At 37.6% G+C, this 17,038-nt stretch overlaps 1 protein-coding gene across 8 annotated transcripts in view; it reads right to left on the reverse strand.

The window, feature by feature from the left end:
- Positions 1 to 16,547, reverse strand: part of map7d2b (MAP7 domain containing 2b) — a 33,950-nt gene extending 17,403 nt beyond the window's left edge. For 4 of the 8 annotated variants that reach the window (XM_088072134.1, XM_088072133.1, XM_088072131.1 and 1 more), the window contains exons 1-5: positions 16,388 to 16,546; positions 14,191 to 14,274; positions 12,981 to 13,025; positions 11,846 to 12,006; positions 4,920 to 5,070 (exon numbers count right to left, since the gene is read on the reverse strand). In XM_088072134.1, the coding sequence (XP_087928260.1) occupies positions 4,920 to 5,070; positions 11,846 to 12,006; positions 12,981 to 13,025; positions 14,191 to 14,274; positions 16,388 to 16,424 (478 nt within the window). In that variant the 5' untranslated portion in view covers positions 16,425 to 16,546. Of the gene's footprint in view, positions 1 to 976; positions 1,067 to 4,919; positions 5,071 to 11,845; positions 12,007 to 12,980; positions 13,026 to 14,190; positions 14,275 to 16,387 lie in introns of all 8 variants that reach the window. The other 4 variants (XM_088072129.1, XM_088072128.1, XM_088072127.1 and 1 more) reach the window with 2 other exon arrangements.
- Between the last annotated feature and the right edge of the window lie 491 nt (positions 16,548 to 17,038).

Here is a 17,038-nt window from a genome sequence, read left to right on the forward strand (position 1 = left end):
AAAGCCTTAAAGCAGGACTTTAAGCACTTTTAAGTCTTTTTCATCTTCTTCATTATCTGTCATTAATTTTGGATTTAATACCCTAAATTTGCCTTTTGTCATGAAGTTGAAGATTGTTTTTTTCTTTTGTGCACTGAAAAAAAACTTCTAACATTCAAGTTTTGTTTAGTTAAGAAAAGAGAATATTTGGGGGAAGCTGAGCCTTTTTTCTTATCATGAATTTTGTTGTCTTGTTGTTTCATTATTTGATGATCTTTTTAAATAAAGCACAATGCTAACATACTGTGCAGTATGCATTAAATACCTTTCATTGCATTTGTTAATATTTTCTGGCAGCTCAAACCATATTTTCTTTCAGAAATTTTGACAACTACTAAAGGCCAAAAGACTAATTTGCTCTATTTTTTTTAAACAAGTCACGTTAATCTGATGCATTCAGCAGACTAGAGGGCACAGTGACAAAGAGACATCCCGGAAACAGAAATCTAAACTCTATTAAATTAATAAAATCATCTGTGTGCTTCCTCCATCTGATGTCTCCTTTCCAGCTCTTTGTTGGGTGTCGGCCCAACCCAAATGCTGCTGGATGTCTCTGCAATTGTGTGACACAAAGAACTGCAGCGACAAACGTTTTGTTGTTTAGATTTTGGAGCAAAAACCTGTCTGAACTATGCAGAAACCCTCCAGCTGCGTCTCGATGAAAAGATGTTGTGAAGTGTGTACGAGAAGCATGTTTTTGCATTTACTCAGAGAGGAGAGTAAATATACTGAGTAAGAAGGAAATAAAGATTTTACAAGCACCAGCACACACGTCATAAACACACTCCAAGACGATAAAACAGCTGATGTGACGACACAAGGACGTCTACACACACATGCGAGACAGAGGAACAGCTGCAGGTGAGACAGCAGGATTCAGGGTGAGGTGGGGCAGCGGCATGAGCGTGGCACACACACAGAGTCATGTGGTCTGTACCGTTACGGGATTGGCTGGCGCTGGAAGCAGCAGGAAGCTCATTGGGCTGAGCAGAGCCAATGGCATTGCAGGGCGGGGTCTTAGGGTTACCTGGGCAGCAGGTGAAGCAGAGCGGAGAAAGCAAAGCATTACACACACACCCGCATCACTAACAAACGACGCACAAATAGGCAGCAACACACACTGACGTACACAGCAACACCTGGCATAAAAAACATAAGATTCCCAGCTAGAAGTGACACATCAAAACCTCGTTATGCCGAATCATCATCAAGATTATAGATGCAACATGAATGTTTCTAACAAACATGGTGGAGCCAACATGCAATACAGCTGTGAGTAAAACCAAGCTAGCTTTTAAAAGAAACCTGTGACGTGTTTTCAACGTGGGAAGCTGCGTGACATGCGTGGTATTAAAGACATTAAGGCCATGTCTACACTTAATATTTTGAAATTTTGACAAAGTCTTTCCTTTGTTAATAACCTCAGTCGAGTCAGCAGCACAAACTCAGCTCGGTATTGTTGTTTTTGTTGTCATGCTACTCGTACGTGGCGAGTATTTGTCTGGAACATAACACATGTGCGGCCGCGACGTCACCGTTCTCACAGGATCTGCGCATAACCAGTTTACATGGCAACAGAAGAGGAGGCGTTGGTTTACACTCTGAAACTCGGTTTAAAGGTTTGCGTTTTCAGGCCCCCAAAATGCTGTTGTCATGTGAATGAAAGGCCAAACCGCAACAAACGTTTAATGTTTTTTATGCAAAAGCCGTTGCTGTGTAAACGGCTCCTAAAACATCTTTTAAGGTGCAGATTTTTCTGGTTACTGTGTACCTGTGTGGAAATGTAAAAGCACTGAAATGATGACTTCATCTCCTCGTTTCGTGCATGCTCACAGTTGCGTTGTGTACTGAGCATGCTCCAAAAACAACAACAACAATGGCGATTTGTTTCCACTTTGTTAGCACAGCTTTTTGAGAAACTTTTCAAGTCTGCCAGACAGGACGGTGTATTGTTGCTGAGTTTGTATCACCACTCACTGGCCTGGTGGGCATTTAAAGTCATTTTTGCATTCCAGTGTGCACAGAGATATTTTGTTAAAGGTCTTTTATTTTAACATCCATTTTCAAAGATATCTGTGTAGACAGGGCCTTCGGTTGCGAGAAAACTGGTGCTAACAGACAGATTAACAAGATGAGGCTCGATTAACATCTGCAAAGACCATGAATATCTGCATCAAACTGCACCAAACAGTTTTAGAGACATTTCTCTCTGAACCACAACAAATTTCAACCTCATGGCAGTGCTGGATGGAAAGTCAGAGTTTCAACCAAAATCACCAGGATTCATACTCTGGGGACCATGCACATTCATTCAGATGCTATTGAGATATTTCACTCTGGACCAAAGTGCTGCTGAAATTAAGGAAAAAGTCTGTTTCAAACACAGACTTGGTTTGCTTAGTAAAGAAAAACTATTAAAAAATGTACAGTAACACGAAGAAAAGTGACTCCTGTGGGCTCTGATGTTTTAAAATCATCCTCATCAATCACAACTCACAAACTCAGAGGTTCACCAGCGATTTAAAAAACACCACCCCACTTAAAGGCATCGTGTAACCCTGAAAAACATCCTGTTTTCTAACTTTTATTTCACCTTTGGAGGAATCATCTTACTCCACTCCGCCTGACACTGTCATACATATTCATTATCAGCTTGTTACAGCTCTTTTTTAGGCCATATAATGTTGAAATATTCCATGTTTTTATGGCTGTACCAGTACATCAAATGCAAATATTCCAGGATGTTTTCATGCACTGTTCGTACGAAAAGTAATGCACCAGAATCCATAGATGACAAACATTATCGTTAGGTAGTAATTCCTATGTAACCGGCATAGCTGTGAAGGCTGCGATCATGTGACGAATGCTGATTGGAATAAAAACAAAAGTAGTATTAAGAGCGAGAGTCCATATAAGGGAGGAGGTTGAGATGGGTCAAACAAACACAGGACTTTTCGCTGGGAGATGGGTGTTTGTGTCCTGTGTGAAACCAAGTGAAATTTGGGTTATTTTAAGGTGCATTGTTATCTTACATTTAGTCCGTAACTTTATGTGAAGTATGGAACATAACAAAGCCCGAATATTTTTCTTTTCTGGCAAACTGTTTGTAGTTATTGGTACAAATAGATATGCAACCAAATTTGTACATTTCCAACATGTTTTGAAAGGCTCCGATCACCTGAGCAGTGCGCTGATGGGAGGAAACAAGGAGCAGTCATTGGTGGATGGGTCATAAAAAATCTGGACTAAATCTAACCATAGTAACTTTATTGCTTAAACTTAACCTCCGCAGCTATATGTTAATTACGTAACTGCACGTTAAATACATAATGTCATTTGTGCTGCGCAAATTAGAAGATCATATGAACTTTCGTGTGTACATTTTTGCAGGATATCATACCAATCGCCCTAAAACAATATGTTGTTCTTTTCCATAACCTAACTGACGTAACTTTACTTTCCTAAACTTAAACTTACCAGTGTGGGTGCTAATTTGTGGGACATTAATTTGTTAGATATCAAACGAACCATTGTATGAGGATTCGTTTTATCTTCCCGTCTTTTGATTCTTTTTGAACACGCAAAAGTTCATCCTGATATTTTAGTTCCTATAAAAACGTCGAAATCTCACTAAAATACAAAATGAAGATCTGTGGGTCCAACAATGACCAGCTGCACAGCATGTTTCCTGTTTGCATTATTAACATGCAGAAGTAGCCTGTTATAGCTGGTTGATTTATAGCCTGGAGCTTATTATTGGCGGATCAATACCCTCCATATTTCTTTCAATTTTCCAGAACATAAAGCTTGTGAACACGAATGGGTCAGTTGTGATGTTTCCCTGGTTCAGACAAAACTGTAAGTGCTGTGACGACTGGATTTGATCAAAACAAACTGAGTTATGATCAGATTTTTTAAGTGGTCTAGCCTGGACCCAGAGACAAATCCGCAGCACACACACACAAACACACACTTTAGTGAGTCTGTCCTTTAATCGAGTGGAGCTGTAAGATGAGATGCTGCTGTTTTCTGCTGCAGTGAGCGTTCTGCTGGGCCCGACTGATCCCAGAGCAGCTTCTCTGCCAGTCAGCCGGGCCGGAGCCAGACGAGCTGCTGGATGGACCCTGATCCCGGGTCAGTGCCAGGACGGCTGGGCTGATGGGCACTGTGAATAATTGATGGCGTTATGAATGCACCGCAGGATGTGGAGCCTAGCTGGTGGCGCACTGGCCTCCCCGCTGGCAGAGATATTTTGGAAAGATGATGTGACACGAGAGAGAAAAAGATAAACTCAGAGATGGATGCTGGCACAGTGACGGCCTCGTGTCGCACTTTGTCTGTGTTTATGTCAGCGGCCTTGGTGCGTTCAAGGTTAGATGTGTAACTCTTCTGGGAATTGGAGCTGCCTCCCAGCTCGGAAATAAAACAACAGAGCCATAACACACACACACACAAACACACACACACCTGTAGCACATTTAAAAGCCCAAACCAGCACATAACACCAGGTTAAATCCACAACGTCAGCACGTCCGATTACACACACGCAGAAGATAAAAACACACACATCCTCTCCTGGACCTGATGAGGTTTGGAGACAAAGCGCGGAGCAGCTCCTGCATTGCAGCCTCCACACCCTTTTCCATCCTCTGTCCTTCTCCTTTCTTTACACTTCACCTTCCTCTCTTTATCCTCATCTCACTTCCTCTTCCTCTGCTCTGTCGTCCACACCCTTTCATCCCACCATCCCCCACGACCTCCAGACCTCCCCCCTAAAAACACCTCTCCTCCTCCCAGCCCCCATCCACTCATACACCCTCTCCTCCTCTGCATCTCAAACCCTCCACTGACATCATCACCTCACATCCCATCATACTCACCCTCCACTCCGTCAGGCGGTCCTCCCCACGTCCAGCGTTTAGGCCTGTTATCCAGGTGGTCCCGAGCCTCCCCCCCTGCACCTCCTCCTCCTCCTCCTCCTCGTCTCTCGGCTCCTCCGGCTCTCCGGCGGACCAGGGCCTCCAGCCTCTCCTGCTCGTTGCGTTCAGAGACAGGGAAGAAGAGACACTCTCTCACTGAGCCATCGCTACGGCGACGGACACCCGGCGATGCGCACGGAGATGGCTGCGCCATGGTTACCGCATGCAGCAGCCTCGCCCCTCCGTCTGTATGTGTCTGCTGGCGGTCACCAGCGCTCGATCGCTGGCTGGTCTGACACTCACTGATACATAATACAGCAGCACTCCTCTCTCTCTCCTCTCTGTCTGCCTCTCCCTCTAGGTAACCGACTCCCCCCCTCCCTCTCTCCCTCTCCTACCTCCCAGTTGCTCACCCCACCCTCCTCCTCTCTCTCTCTGCCTCAATCTCTCTCTCCCTCTCTATTTCACCGAGCTCTTTCAGCAGACGGGAAGGGACAAAATGCAGCCCGTCACCACCCCCACACACATGCATGAACACACACACACACACACACACACACACAGGGGACCATGCCTACACACACACACACACACGCACACGCACACACACATGCATACTGGCTGGATTGGATATTGATACTGGTTGCATTGGTTTTTATCTCCGGTATTTTTTTTTTCTTCTCTCCTTCACTCTTTCTCCCTTTTTCTCCCTTATTTATATACTTCTTTATAATGTGCTGTAAAAATACACAATAATTTCATACAAATACATACAAATCACAGCAGAACAACAATGCAATATGTTACTTGGCATGATGTGGTTCAACTTTTTCATCTATGTGAGGAATAATAAAATAATTCCCTTTAGTGCTGCAAAATTGCGGCCAAAATGATAATCGCAATTTTAATCAGTACTGAAATGATGAGTATTTATCATGATTACTCATTTAAATTAACAGGGCAGTGCTTTAATTCACATTGTGCTATGTTGATTTAGAAATCTTTGCATAAGTGAGGCTTAAAAAATATTCATCACCTGAATTCAGTGAATTCTCTGGAAGCAAAATACAAATAAAATTATCCCGATAATAGAGCATTTGGCAAATTGCTGTGAGATGTCCAGCAAACTGCAAAAAAATAGTGAAAGGTGACATGAAAATGACCTGAAAATGGTCAGATAACTAAGGTCAAATGCCAAGTAAACATATACCTATAATTCTTTATTTAAAATTAGGTTATGGAAATTTAAGCCAATTTGATAAGGTTTCAAAGGGTTAATACAGAGTTCATAAGTGGGTCAAGCATAAACGTTAATATTGCAGTTGATCATGTTTATTTAATTGTGATTAACATTCGATTTATTGTGCAGTCCTAATTTCCTTCTTTATTTTTTCATCTTTTTTTATTGTGTAAACTAATTTATTTACATTCTTTAAAAACATCAGTGAACAAAAAAAAGGTAATATTAATTAAAAGCAGCAAAATGTAACTGTTTTAGGGTGTTGTGTAGGGGGCTGTTTTAGGAGAATATAATCTGCCTTTAAATTCAGGCATTCATTATTTAATGAACAGCTCCTTGGCTGAGATCTTTACACACTTCCTTCCCATTTTTATACCTCTAATGTAATTTTACATACTGCCAGATCTGGTGACTGCACAGTTTGTATCTATTATTCATACACATGTATTAATATCAGATATCCAGAGATTTTATGGTAATTTAAGAGCTTTTTGATGCCACATGGGATGAAATTTAACACCAGCGTCATGTACACGCTGGTCAAGTTATCAAGGCTAATGGGAAACCAGTATATGATCCAGAATTATCTTTTCAATGATATAATAATCATTACTAATCATATAATCAATCAAATTAAAGCAATCTGGACTGGGATAAGACAATTTACGGACGGATTAACTGATGAAAACTGATTTATTTAAGTTAATTTAAACAAGAGAATTTAAATTAAATTTAGGACATTTTACTGTCTTCTAAGACCTTTTAGACCCTGATTACTAAGAATATGAATTGATTAGTATGTAAATATCTGATCAGCTAGCTAAGAATGATGCCAGTTACCTTTAAGGTTTTCATCTGTGTTTTTGCTATTTTGGAGACATCAGTAATGAATCACTGCGATGGAGACAAAGGCGAAAACATTTTTATCTTCTGTAAGTAAAATGGATAGTTATAAATAAACACCCTTTTGAATAAAAATGGGGTCAAATATTATAAAAATACACCAACATGTATCAGCACACTGGTTCCTTATTTAGATACTGTTATTTTTTTATGATATTGACCCATTTATACGGTATATCTGAGGACTGAGTAAATATTTGTTTCGACAAGTATTTATTGTTTGTTTATTTATTTGATTGGTTTTCATTTCATTTTTTACTTTAATTTAATTTGATTTAATTTAATTTAATTTAATTTTTGTTTTAATTTAATTTAATTTTTGTTTTAATTTAATTTAATTTCATTTAATGTCTTTAATTTAATTTAATTTAATGTTATTTTATTTTATAACTTTCCTATCTGTGCAGACTGGTATCTGTGGTCACAGGCATTATTTTTAGATACAATTCAGAGACAATTTGCTGCTGTCTATCTTTCTCTTCCTGTGTTTTATTTACAACCACATCTCATTCTGGCTTTTCAATCAAACTTGGCGATGATAAGTAAGCAGACAGCAGTTGTATATTCGATAACGGCCTAGTATAAAGCTGATACACTGCTCCGATATGCCGTCTATATATATAAATATATATGAAGGATGGAAATGCCCCACCTCAGCATTGTAAGTGGGGGTTTGCTGAAGGTGCATGCAGAGTCACGCACAAACTGCAAGAGGGAGGAGAGAGGACGGCGGGGAGGGGCTCGGAGTCAAGAAGAGGGAAAGAAAAAGAGACAGCAGAAATGTAAGCTGAGGAGGGGATGGAAAGAAATAGAGATAAACTGAAGATATGGATCACAGACGACAGAAAAGCAGAACAGATGAGCAGACTGCAGCAGACTCATTTGTTTTCTGTCTGCACAAAATTATATGACAACTTTTCGCAATCTATTTATGATTTATTTTATTTGTACGGGGCGGTGAAGCAAGTTAAGTTACACTCATTACAAGCCAAATGTGGCAGAATTAATTCAGAACGGACAAATTTACATCTGCAGTGCCTATTAGACTGTGAGCCTGACACACTATTATTAATGACAATTAGAGAACTGGTGCAATAAAGCAGATAAAAACATGAGAACTAATGAGCTGTCTGACGACTACGGACGACCACAACGCTTCGAGATTTAGCCGAAAAAATCAATAAATCAACCAGCAAATGCAATCAACACAGTGAAGGAGCAGAAACACTCGGCTGATTCACAATTTTTAAATGTTTCTCAAACTCTTCTGCAAAATTGAATAAAAAATATTACACAATAATCACAAAGCTACAAGCAGAAATGATTTGTTGATTGATCAGTAAGATGATTAAGAGAAAAGCAACGATTTTGATAATCAAATGTAATTATTTGCTGATTAACTTCATTATTTTATAATTAGCTAGTTACAATTATTTATGTGTCTTGAAAATCTCATAAAGAGTGATTTATCATTTTATTTTCCCATTTCTTTAGTTTTTGTGTATTTTCATTTGATTCAGTGTTTTTTTGTCTTTGTTTTTATATTGATATAGTTTTGTATTGTTTAAGTCTCTTGGAAATCATATAAAGAAATTTTAAATTTTATTTTTATTTTCTATTTATTTAATTTTATTTATTTATTTATTTTATTTGTCTCTGATTATGTATTGCTTACATTTCCTGAAAATCTAATGTAGAAAAAAAATAATTTGGTGTTACCTAGAGCTCTGAAAAATGATGAGACATTATTTTTGACATTTTCACAACTAGAAAATTAAAAACTGTAACTAAAATCATTTTGAGAGACAGCTTTAAGCAATAACCTTCAGTACAATTCTGTGTTTACTGAATCACATTGATTGTGTGCATCTATCTTCCTTTTTGGAGGTGAAATATTTGCTTGTCACAGCACTGCGAGCATCGACTGTTTGTTCCAGTAAACGGCACACGATACGCTGGCGGTGATGTCATCCTACCGTGAGGCTGACCAATCATTATGTCATTAAGTTATGCATACAAGTGTGATGAGAGGAGAAGGAGAAGGAGGAGGAGAAGGAGAAGGAGGAGGAGGAGGAGGAGGAGCGGGAGGAGGAGGAGGGGGCTGTTAGCATGCAAACACAGCCCTTCAATCAATAAAGACAGTGACCCCCCCACCTGTCTCTCTCTGTGGATCTGACTGTCACTCCTAACTGGGGGCTTGTTAACCCTTTGTGTGCTGCTCAGCGTTTCAGAAGACATTAATGATTTATATTCAGAGTCTGATAATGTATGTTCGACTCTGACAGGGGTTGTAATAATATGAGTCAGTGGTTCTCAGCCCACTCATGACTCACGCAGAGCGGTGAATTCACGTTTCAGGCTTCTTCTCTGAGAAAAAGGCACTAAAAGCATGAGCAGAACAATCTCATAAAACACAAAATCTTCCCTGATAAGGACGTAAACACGGTCCAAAGTCTGTTTTTATGCTTCAAATCAACACTGCAAAAACACCTCTGTTCACTTCTGTCACCGCTGCCTCTGTGGATTAGTTTGCTTGTGTAATAATGACTGTGGTGAATCCAAATTAACGCCTTTAAAATCCATTAAACAATCAACCACACTTTTTTTGTATAGTATGTTTCATACAAGCAAAACTGCAAGTGTGTTTTACAATAAAACCAGAAGTCACCAATCCACGCCGAATACACATACACATGGGTAAAAGACTTTGTATTTAATTAAAGCACTAAAATAAGAGTTCTCATTAAAACCACAAACTGAGGAAACGCTACCATAATTAAGGGAAACACAAGGGGCAGGATAAAAACTATAGATGAAATATAGAAATAAATAAATTAAATATTAATAATAAATAAATAAAATACTCTAAAAAGTAGATAAAATGTGAATAAAATGACATCAGAACAAATAATAATAGATAAAAATGTTTTTTTTAAATAATGAAATAATATACCAGCTAGTAAAACATTAAAACAGACTAAAATGTATAAATAAATTAAAAGCAAAACTAAAACGGTAGGTCTTGAGTTTGCTAAAACACCAAAGTCACACAATCAGACAAACTAACCAATCGAGGCAGCAGTATGCAGTGTATATAGTCTTTATTCCTACTGTGAATAGTAGTATTCATACGTTATTTTTCTATCATTCTTTGTGTTTTGCATTTTTTTTATTGCCATGTTTTTTTCCCTGGTGAGGGATCAATAAAGTCTTATTATTATTTTTATTTTTATCAATAATAATACATTTTAAACTGAGAGGTTTTTTTTTAGTTTTCTTTAGTGTTTTGTGCGTGTCGTGGCGGTGATGATTGTTCAGCATGTACTGTGGCTTTAAGTCCGCTGCAGAAAAACAAGCCAAACTTTTCATGTTTCAGTTGAACGCACACAATTGGTCTGCTGACAGAAAGTCATTAGAGCTACCGCATTAATTACTCGCAATTCCCTTAAACTCTGGTTCAGCCCAACAACAGCTGGAAATACACTGACTGGGTTATGGATCGACACAATTAATTCAGCAGCGGAGAGCTCAGAGAGAGAGAAAAAGGAGAAAAGAGAGATTACAGGTGGAAAGGATGGTTTTCCTCCTGAGATCCAGTTTGTTGGTTTAAGTGTGAGAGAGGATGGAGACACAGAGGAACAAACACAAAGGAATATGTAACATATAGAGGTGGATTTTGCTGCGTTCATGTCTATTTTAATATGCTGATATGACTTTCTAACTTGGGCTATGGGTGATAATTCAGCAGTTTATCTACCTGTCAGAATGATAAAGTATGATCATAATGTGTTATTGTTTTTACAATAAACTTTGCCCCTCTTAAACCCTGAGAGGCATCATTTTTTCATGCTTTCAGACACCCGTCAAAAGTATTTAAACCTCTGAACCCTAGGCAAATTGTTTTTTTGTTGTTTTTTTACAACATGGGAAAAAAGGCAATAAACAACCTGGCAAAAAATGCAAGATTTAGTAGATTTAGAAAAATAAAAAAAATAAAATGAAAATAAAAAGCTTGGAAAAATGTCCAGAAAACTACGTATAATTGACATAATTACATTTTAATAATTCTGTTGTAAATGTATTACTTTTTTTTAAAATTAAACAAAGAAATACATTTATTTTATTTATTTATTTTATTTATTTGTATTTTTATAAACTAATTTTTGGCTAATTTCTTCATAAGTTACTCATTGCCAATTTCCCTTTTTTTTTATTAAGCCAAATTACTCAGATTTCAAAGGTTTGATTCAAAATTACACATTTATATATATGTATATTGATTTGTGGCAGCAAAGGAAACAAACATGATATCACTTTTGCTTCTTAATTCAGGTTGAAACAATTAATTAAATTGCAAATTTAGCAGGTAAACTGATTAGTGTGACTAGATTTTGGTGCTTTAACAAACATGGTTGAGTATTAAGTGCAAATATATTTTGCATACTAATCATATCAAGTCAATAAAAATGCCGCTTAATCTCAGATTTTCTTCTGCTTCTTATTTATGTTATGGCACTTCTTTATCCCTTTTTTTGGATTAGTATTTAATGAGAGTATTTTACCCTCATGTGCAGCTTTGTTTGTTCAAAACAAGCCGAAAAGCTTCTGGACTTTGAACCTTTAACTGTAACATTATAATTTCAGTGTCAGCAGATGTCAGAGCCTCAGAAACAAGACGTCATCCTGTTTTCTCGCTTCCTCTAATGTGTAGTGAGTGCATCATTAGTGTGCTGTGACCTCTGACCTTCTCTGCCTCTTGCTGCTGCCGTCTTTTCTCCACGGCCGCCGCCTGGCGCTGCTTCTCCTTCTTCCTTTGCTGCTCCATCTTCCTCCCTCGCTCCTCGGCGCAGCGATCCAGCTGCTGCTGCGCACGGCGCTCCTTCTCACGCAGCACCTCCGACATCTCTGAACACCACACAAACGGAGGAGGGAATAAGTACATTTACTTAAATACTGCATGATGGGCCTCATGCAGCAAGATTATCTTACATTTCTCTCATATTTTTTTTAATTTTCAGTCAACTGCAGATGCACCAAATGTTCTTCACCACCCAAATTTGCATTGATCAGGTGTGCCCAATGACGAATCCCACTGATCGTAAGTCACCTGTCGGCACAGGTAACGCCGCCTAAACACCATATAAGGACAGGTTTTGTGCCGTCTGCAAAGACTCTGACGGGACTCGAGACTGGAGAGATGCCTCGAAAAAAGCTTGTAAGAAGAAAAAGTTCTTTGGGACTTGGGACAATTGGGACCGAGTGCTCTGGATCACTGGACCACCTCAGAGAAACGCAAAAATAAAGCAAAATTGGTGAATCCCAAAAATCAATGGGCACTAACAAAATAAGAACATATTGTAGATACGAGCAAAAATAAGAGAAAATGTGTTTGTATGTTGTTTCTTGCCTGAGGCCTTTCGTTATTTTTGAGGTGCTGAATGAAGCTTAAGATCAACTTAAGATGTTAAGATTGCATGCTGAAGCAGGATCCCCCTTAAGGCTGTTTTTTTCGTGTCAGTATTGTGGTTTAGTGGTGCATATTTCTGAGCAAATTTTCAATTAAATTAGCACGAACCAGTTGACACACCTAGGCCAAGAATAGTTGCAGATTTAATACTTTATTTGTTTATTTATTCATATATTTAACCTTTATTTAACCGGAAGAATAATTGAAAATAATTTGTTATTTAAAATGGCAAATCCTCCTTTCTCAAGGATCTGAACACGTCCTCCTCCACCAGCAAACACACATGCACCCACAGTGTGTGTGTGTGTGTGTGTGTGTGTGTGTGTGTGTGTGTGTGTGTGTGTGTGTGTAGCAGTGACAGATGAACAGGACGGACCACACCGAGCTCCACCAGCTGGAGAGTTACTCCTACCTTGTGTCTTTTCTCTGCTCTCCTTTGCTAAATTCAGCCGGGAGCCTTGAGACAGGTGAAAGAAAAAGGGGGAGTGATTAATTCACCTGCAGGAGGGTCGTAAATCATGTTTTATCCAGGGAGGCAAAATAATATTGGCAAGGCATCTTTATCTGCCAATAGTGGCTTTACAATGATATATAGCTGATTTCTGAACGAAACAAAATCTTTATGTGTACAAAACATCAACATGACTGCTCGTCAGCAGTCTGCGTTGACTTAAAGGGACTTTAATGATCTTTTTTAGCCTTTTAAAAATTTTCAGGAAGTCCAGTCTGCACGTAGAGCTCATAGCTTAGCTTTTATGGACAATTTTATTTTGTTTAAAACCGTTCCTCCCGTCTGTAGATAGTTTTAAGAGGCAGCTCAAGACCCATTTCTGTGCTCTCGCTTTTAATTAAATCCACCTTCTATTTATTTTTATCACATATTAAAGTTATTTCTTATAAACTACTTTTGTGCTTGTTATGCACCTTTACTGTTTTTACTTTGGATGTTTAATATTTCTTTTATATTTATATTTCTTTAATTTGTTTTTCCCCTCTGGCCTGGCTGCAACTTATTTCCAGCGTTATGGTATCCATGTGCTGTAAAATGATTTTATTATTATTATTATTTGGGTTTTTCTTATCCATAAATATATGCATTTCTCTATATTGTTAGGTTTGAACTTTTACTCTCTTTTACTCTTGCATGTAAAGCACTGCATTTTAGGTAAGAAAACAAATTATTATTATTATCTATATCATTATTATCATTATTATTAACCCTAAGTTTAAGTATTTTTCTTGTTTTGCTTATTTTGCACAATGAATGAATATATCATACATTGAAAAGCATTGTATTTTATGTCTCCATCTGCTGGTGAGTCATCACAAATAAAAATATACACAATACAATAAAATTCCACGTTAGGTAGGGATTCCTAGATTTATCTGTGTGTATATTTGACCAGTTTAAGTTATTTTGTCATTTCAACTGTAAATTATACAATTAAAAAGCATCTTCTCATAATTTCAGGGTTTTAAATCACACTGTAAACTGTAATATATATGAAAGGAAAATAAGAGGTGGAGCCAGATGCATCTGCAGGATTGCCACTTTTTCAGTGTTAATTTGATTAAGAAGATAACGGAAGCAAATTAAAGGGAGTAATGTGATTAAAGTTTACCTGAAGGGCTGTGGTGACTGGACGGCGATCGAGCAGGAGACGCATTCCTACTGCTGACCAGCGGTGCAGGAGGAGGAGCCAGCGCTGTGTTTTTGGAGAGAACAGCCACATAATGATTCATGCAAGCTGCCCAAGAGGCAAATACTGCTAAAAATGTAAAGCTGGCGTGGTGAACGTGACTCCTGCTATTGCCAATATGGAAGAGACTCCAATACAAAGCAACCGCACATATTTGTCATGACGTCAAAATACAATAAATCTCCTGTCAGCTTATCGCCCTTGGGGTCAAATGTCAGAGCGAGCTGTCGATGCAGTACCCGAGTGGAAACCCTCAGCCTTTGTCCTGTTGTTTTCTTAAATTCTAAAGCTGTCACGAAAGCCTCTGTGCACACACATAAATACTCAGGGGAAGGCTGCAAGCATCCTCTCAACACACTCACACGCTCAGATATTAGATATGCAAATATATGCAAATCCAAAAAGACTCCCAAGTGCTTTAGCCTCAATGGAAGTTACATCACAAAAAAAAATCAGCTGAATCACACATTTTGCATGGCGATATGAGCTTATTTTAGTTGAGGTTTGTGACAAATGAAGCTGAGAAGTTGCCACTGCATTAATGAAGAAACACGGCTAATTTAAGCAACATACCAAAGAACATTTAATCTCTGAACAGGGATGTAGTGTTTTAAACAAGAACATACGTTAAAAAAGAGTATTTGAATATATTTTACAATACATGCCAAAGTATTGTCATTAATAAAATACTGTAGATTATAAAATACTGTAGATTATAAAACCCTTAATTTCTTATATTATTAAGAAATGCTATATAAAATACATTAATAATTTATATATTTTGGCATGTACTACAGATTAAAATATATATTTCTAAATTGCAATAGGTGTTTCAAAAGGCTACATATACACACATGCTAAAATGCTGCATTGCAGTTGCAAATACATTGATAATGATCTCCATAAATTATGAATATTTCCAGTTGCATTAGCTTAACCATTTTGTGGTGCTCTTACTCTTAAAAGTATCAAGTACAAAGCACAGCATAACATAAAGGGGCTGATTTATGAGAGAAGCGGGGGTGGTGCAAAAAAGGGGACGCATGTAAAAAAATAAATAAATATATATATATATATATTTAATATATACATTTGGGACATATACATTTAAATGGTTGTATTTTGTATTTATTTTAGCGGTAATTTTGAAAAACATGCATGTTTTCTTTACAATTTGCCAAAATTACACCATTTATCATAGCCAGAGACTAACTTTATTCAATGTTTCATTCAAAATTAACCAGCATGCATGGGTTAAGTGAAAATTTTAACCTTCAAACATCAGTGCGTAGGTTTTAAAAGGTAACAGAGAGGGTCATGCATTCTCCAACAGTTGCTATTTTAAATTTTTCGTCAAAAATTAAGTCATACCCCAGCTAGCTCTCCTCTGGTAAGTAAAGAACAGTCCCTAAAGACTCAAACCTACATTATTTCAATCTTATAAATGGGGTAGAGGTGCATGTAATGATTATGATTTATATGTAGATCATTTTCTTGATTAATTGTTTGGTGTATGAAAAATATGAAAAGAATGAGAAAAGCCTACTCCTAGTGGCTAAAATGATTTCTTTAAATGTCTTGTTTGTCCAGCAAACATTTCAAACCCCAATATTGTAAATTTATTATAACGTAAGACAAAGAAAAACAGCAAATTGCCTTTGAGAACCTGGAAATATCACATTTTTGTGGCATTTTTGCTTGAAAATGACTCAAACGCTTGATTTTCTGTCAGCTCTAGACTAGATATTTCCCAGACCTAAGTAAAAATAAAATATCAGAATAGAAAGCACAAATTGCATCTTCACATGGATAAAACCCACTTGGAAATACTAAGAAAAGTAAGATAAAATAAGGATAAAAATTGAATGCACAAAATGCATGACTTAAGATGGAAAAAATATTTAAAACAAATGAAACCCAGCCATTATTAACAAAAATAAGGCTAGAGTATATAAAATGCATACAAATGAAGGAAAATACAACATTTTAAAGAGGTGCAGCTAACTGTAAAAGCTAACTGTTAGGTGTGTATGCTAACGGTTACATTAAACATGCATTCCTATACATTTAAGTGGAATAAATTACATGAAATAATTAAATAAGAGTGTGTTTTACTCACCTGTCATGTCGGGGTAGCTTGGAGCCACTTGAGTCATTTCAAACGTCGTCGACTGTTTTCATCAGACGGGGCTGACAGGAGCCAGAGAGCCGCTGAAACCGTCACAGGAGACCGCCGGGACCGCACAATGACTCAGGGAAAAGATGCTCCGGAGCCGCTGCTGGGAGGGGGAGGAGAGGGGAGGGGGGACCGTACGCCTCAATAACAGCATAAATATCTATCTGAGATGATTTAGATGGGATATTATTTTAATTAAAGTCGTTTAAACTGGTAAAAATGACAATATTGTGACGATATTTAAAGGTTTAGTCAACGGCGGGAAACATTTGGATCTACTTTCTCCCGTCCCTACCTTAAAAAAAATACCTTAAAAAAATGTATACATATATGGATACAAATGTTTTCTAGAAAGTGTTTTATTTATAATCAAACAAGTTAAAAAATATTCATTTATTTTTTGGCATGGTTGTAGTGACCGTTTCACAGTTGGCTAATCTAAATATTAATGCGCAAAAAAAAAAAACCATCACTCACGCCATAAAGCGTCGCCTAGCAACCACCTGCTCGAGAACTAAAGCGCCTGGCGGAGGGATAAAGGGATAAAACCAACCGTTTGTGTAAAATTACACTTAAAACTACTTAATTAAACAT

The sequence above is a fragment of the Plectropomus leopardus genome, chromosome 21 (assembly GCF_026936395.1).
Source record: "Plectropomus leopardus strain MGB_pleo_1.0 chromosome 21, ASM2693639v1, whole genome shotgun sequence".
Taxonomy (NCBI): domain Eukaryota; kingdom Metazoa; phylum Chordata; class Actinopteri; order Perciformes; family Serranidae; genus Plectropomus; species Plectropomus leopardus.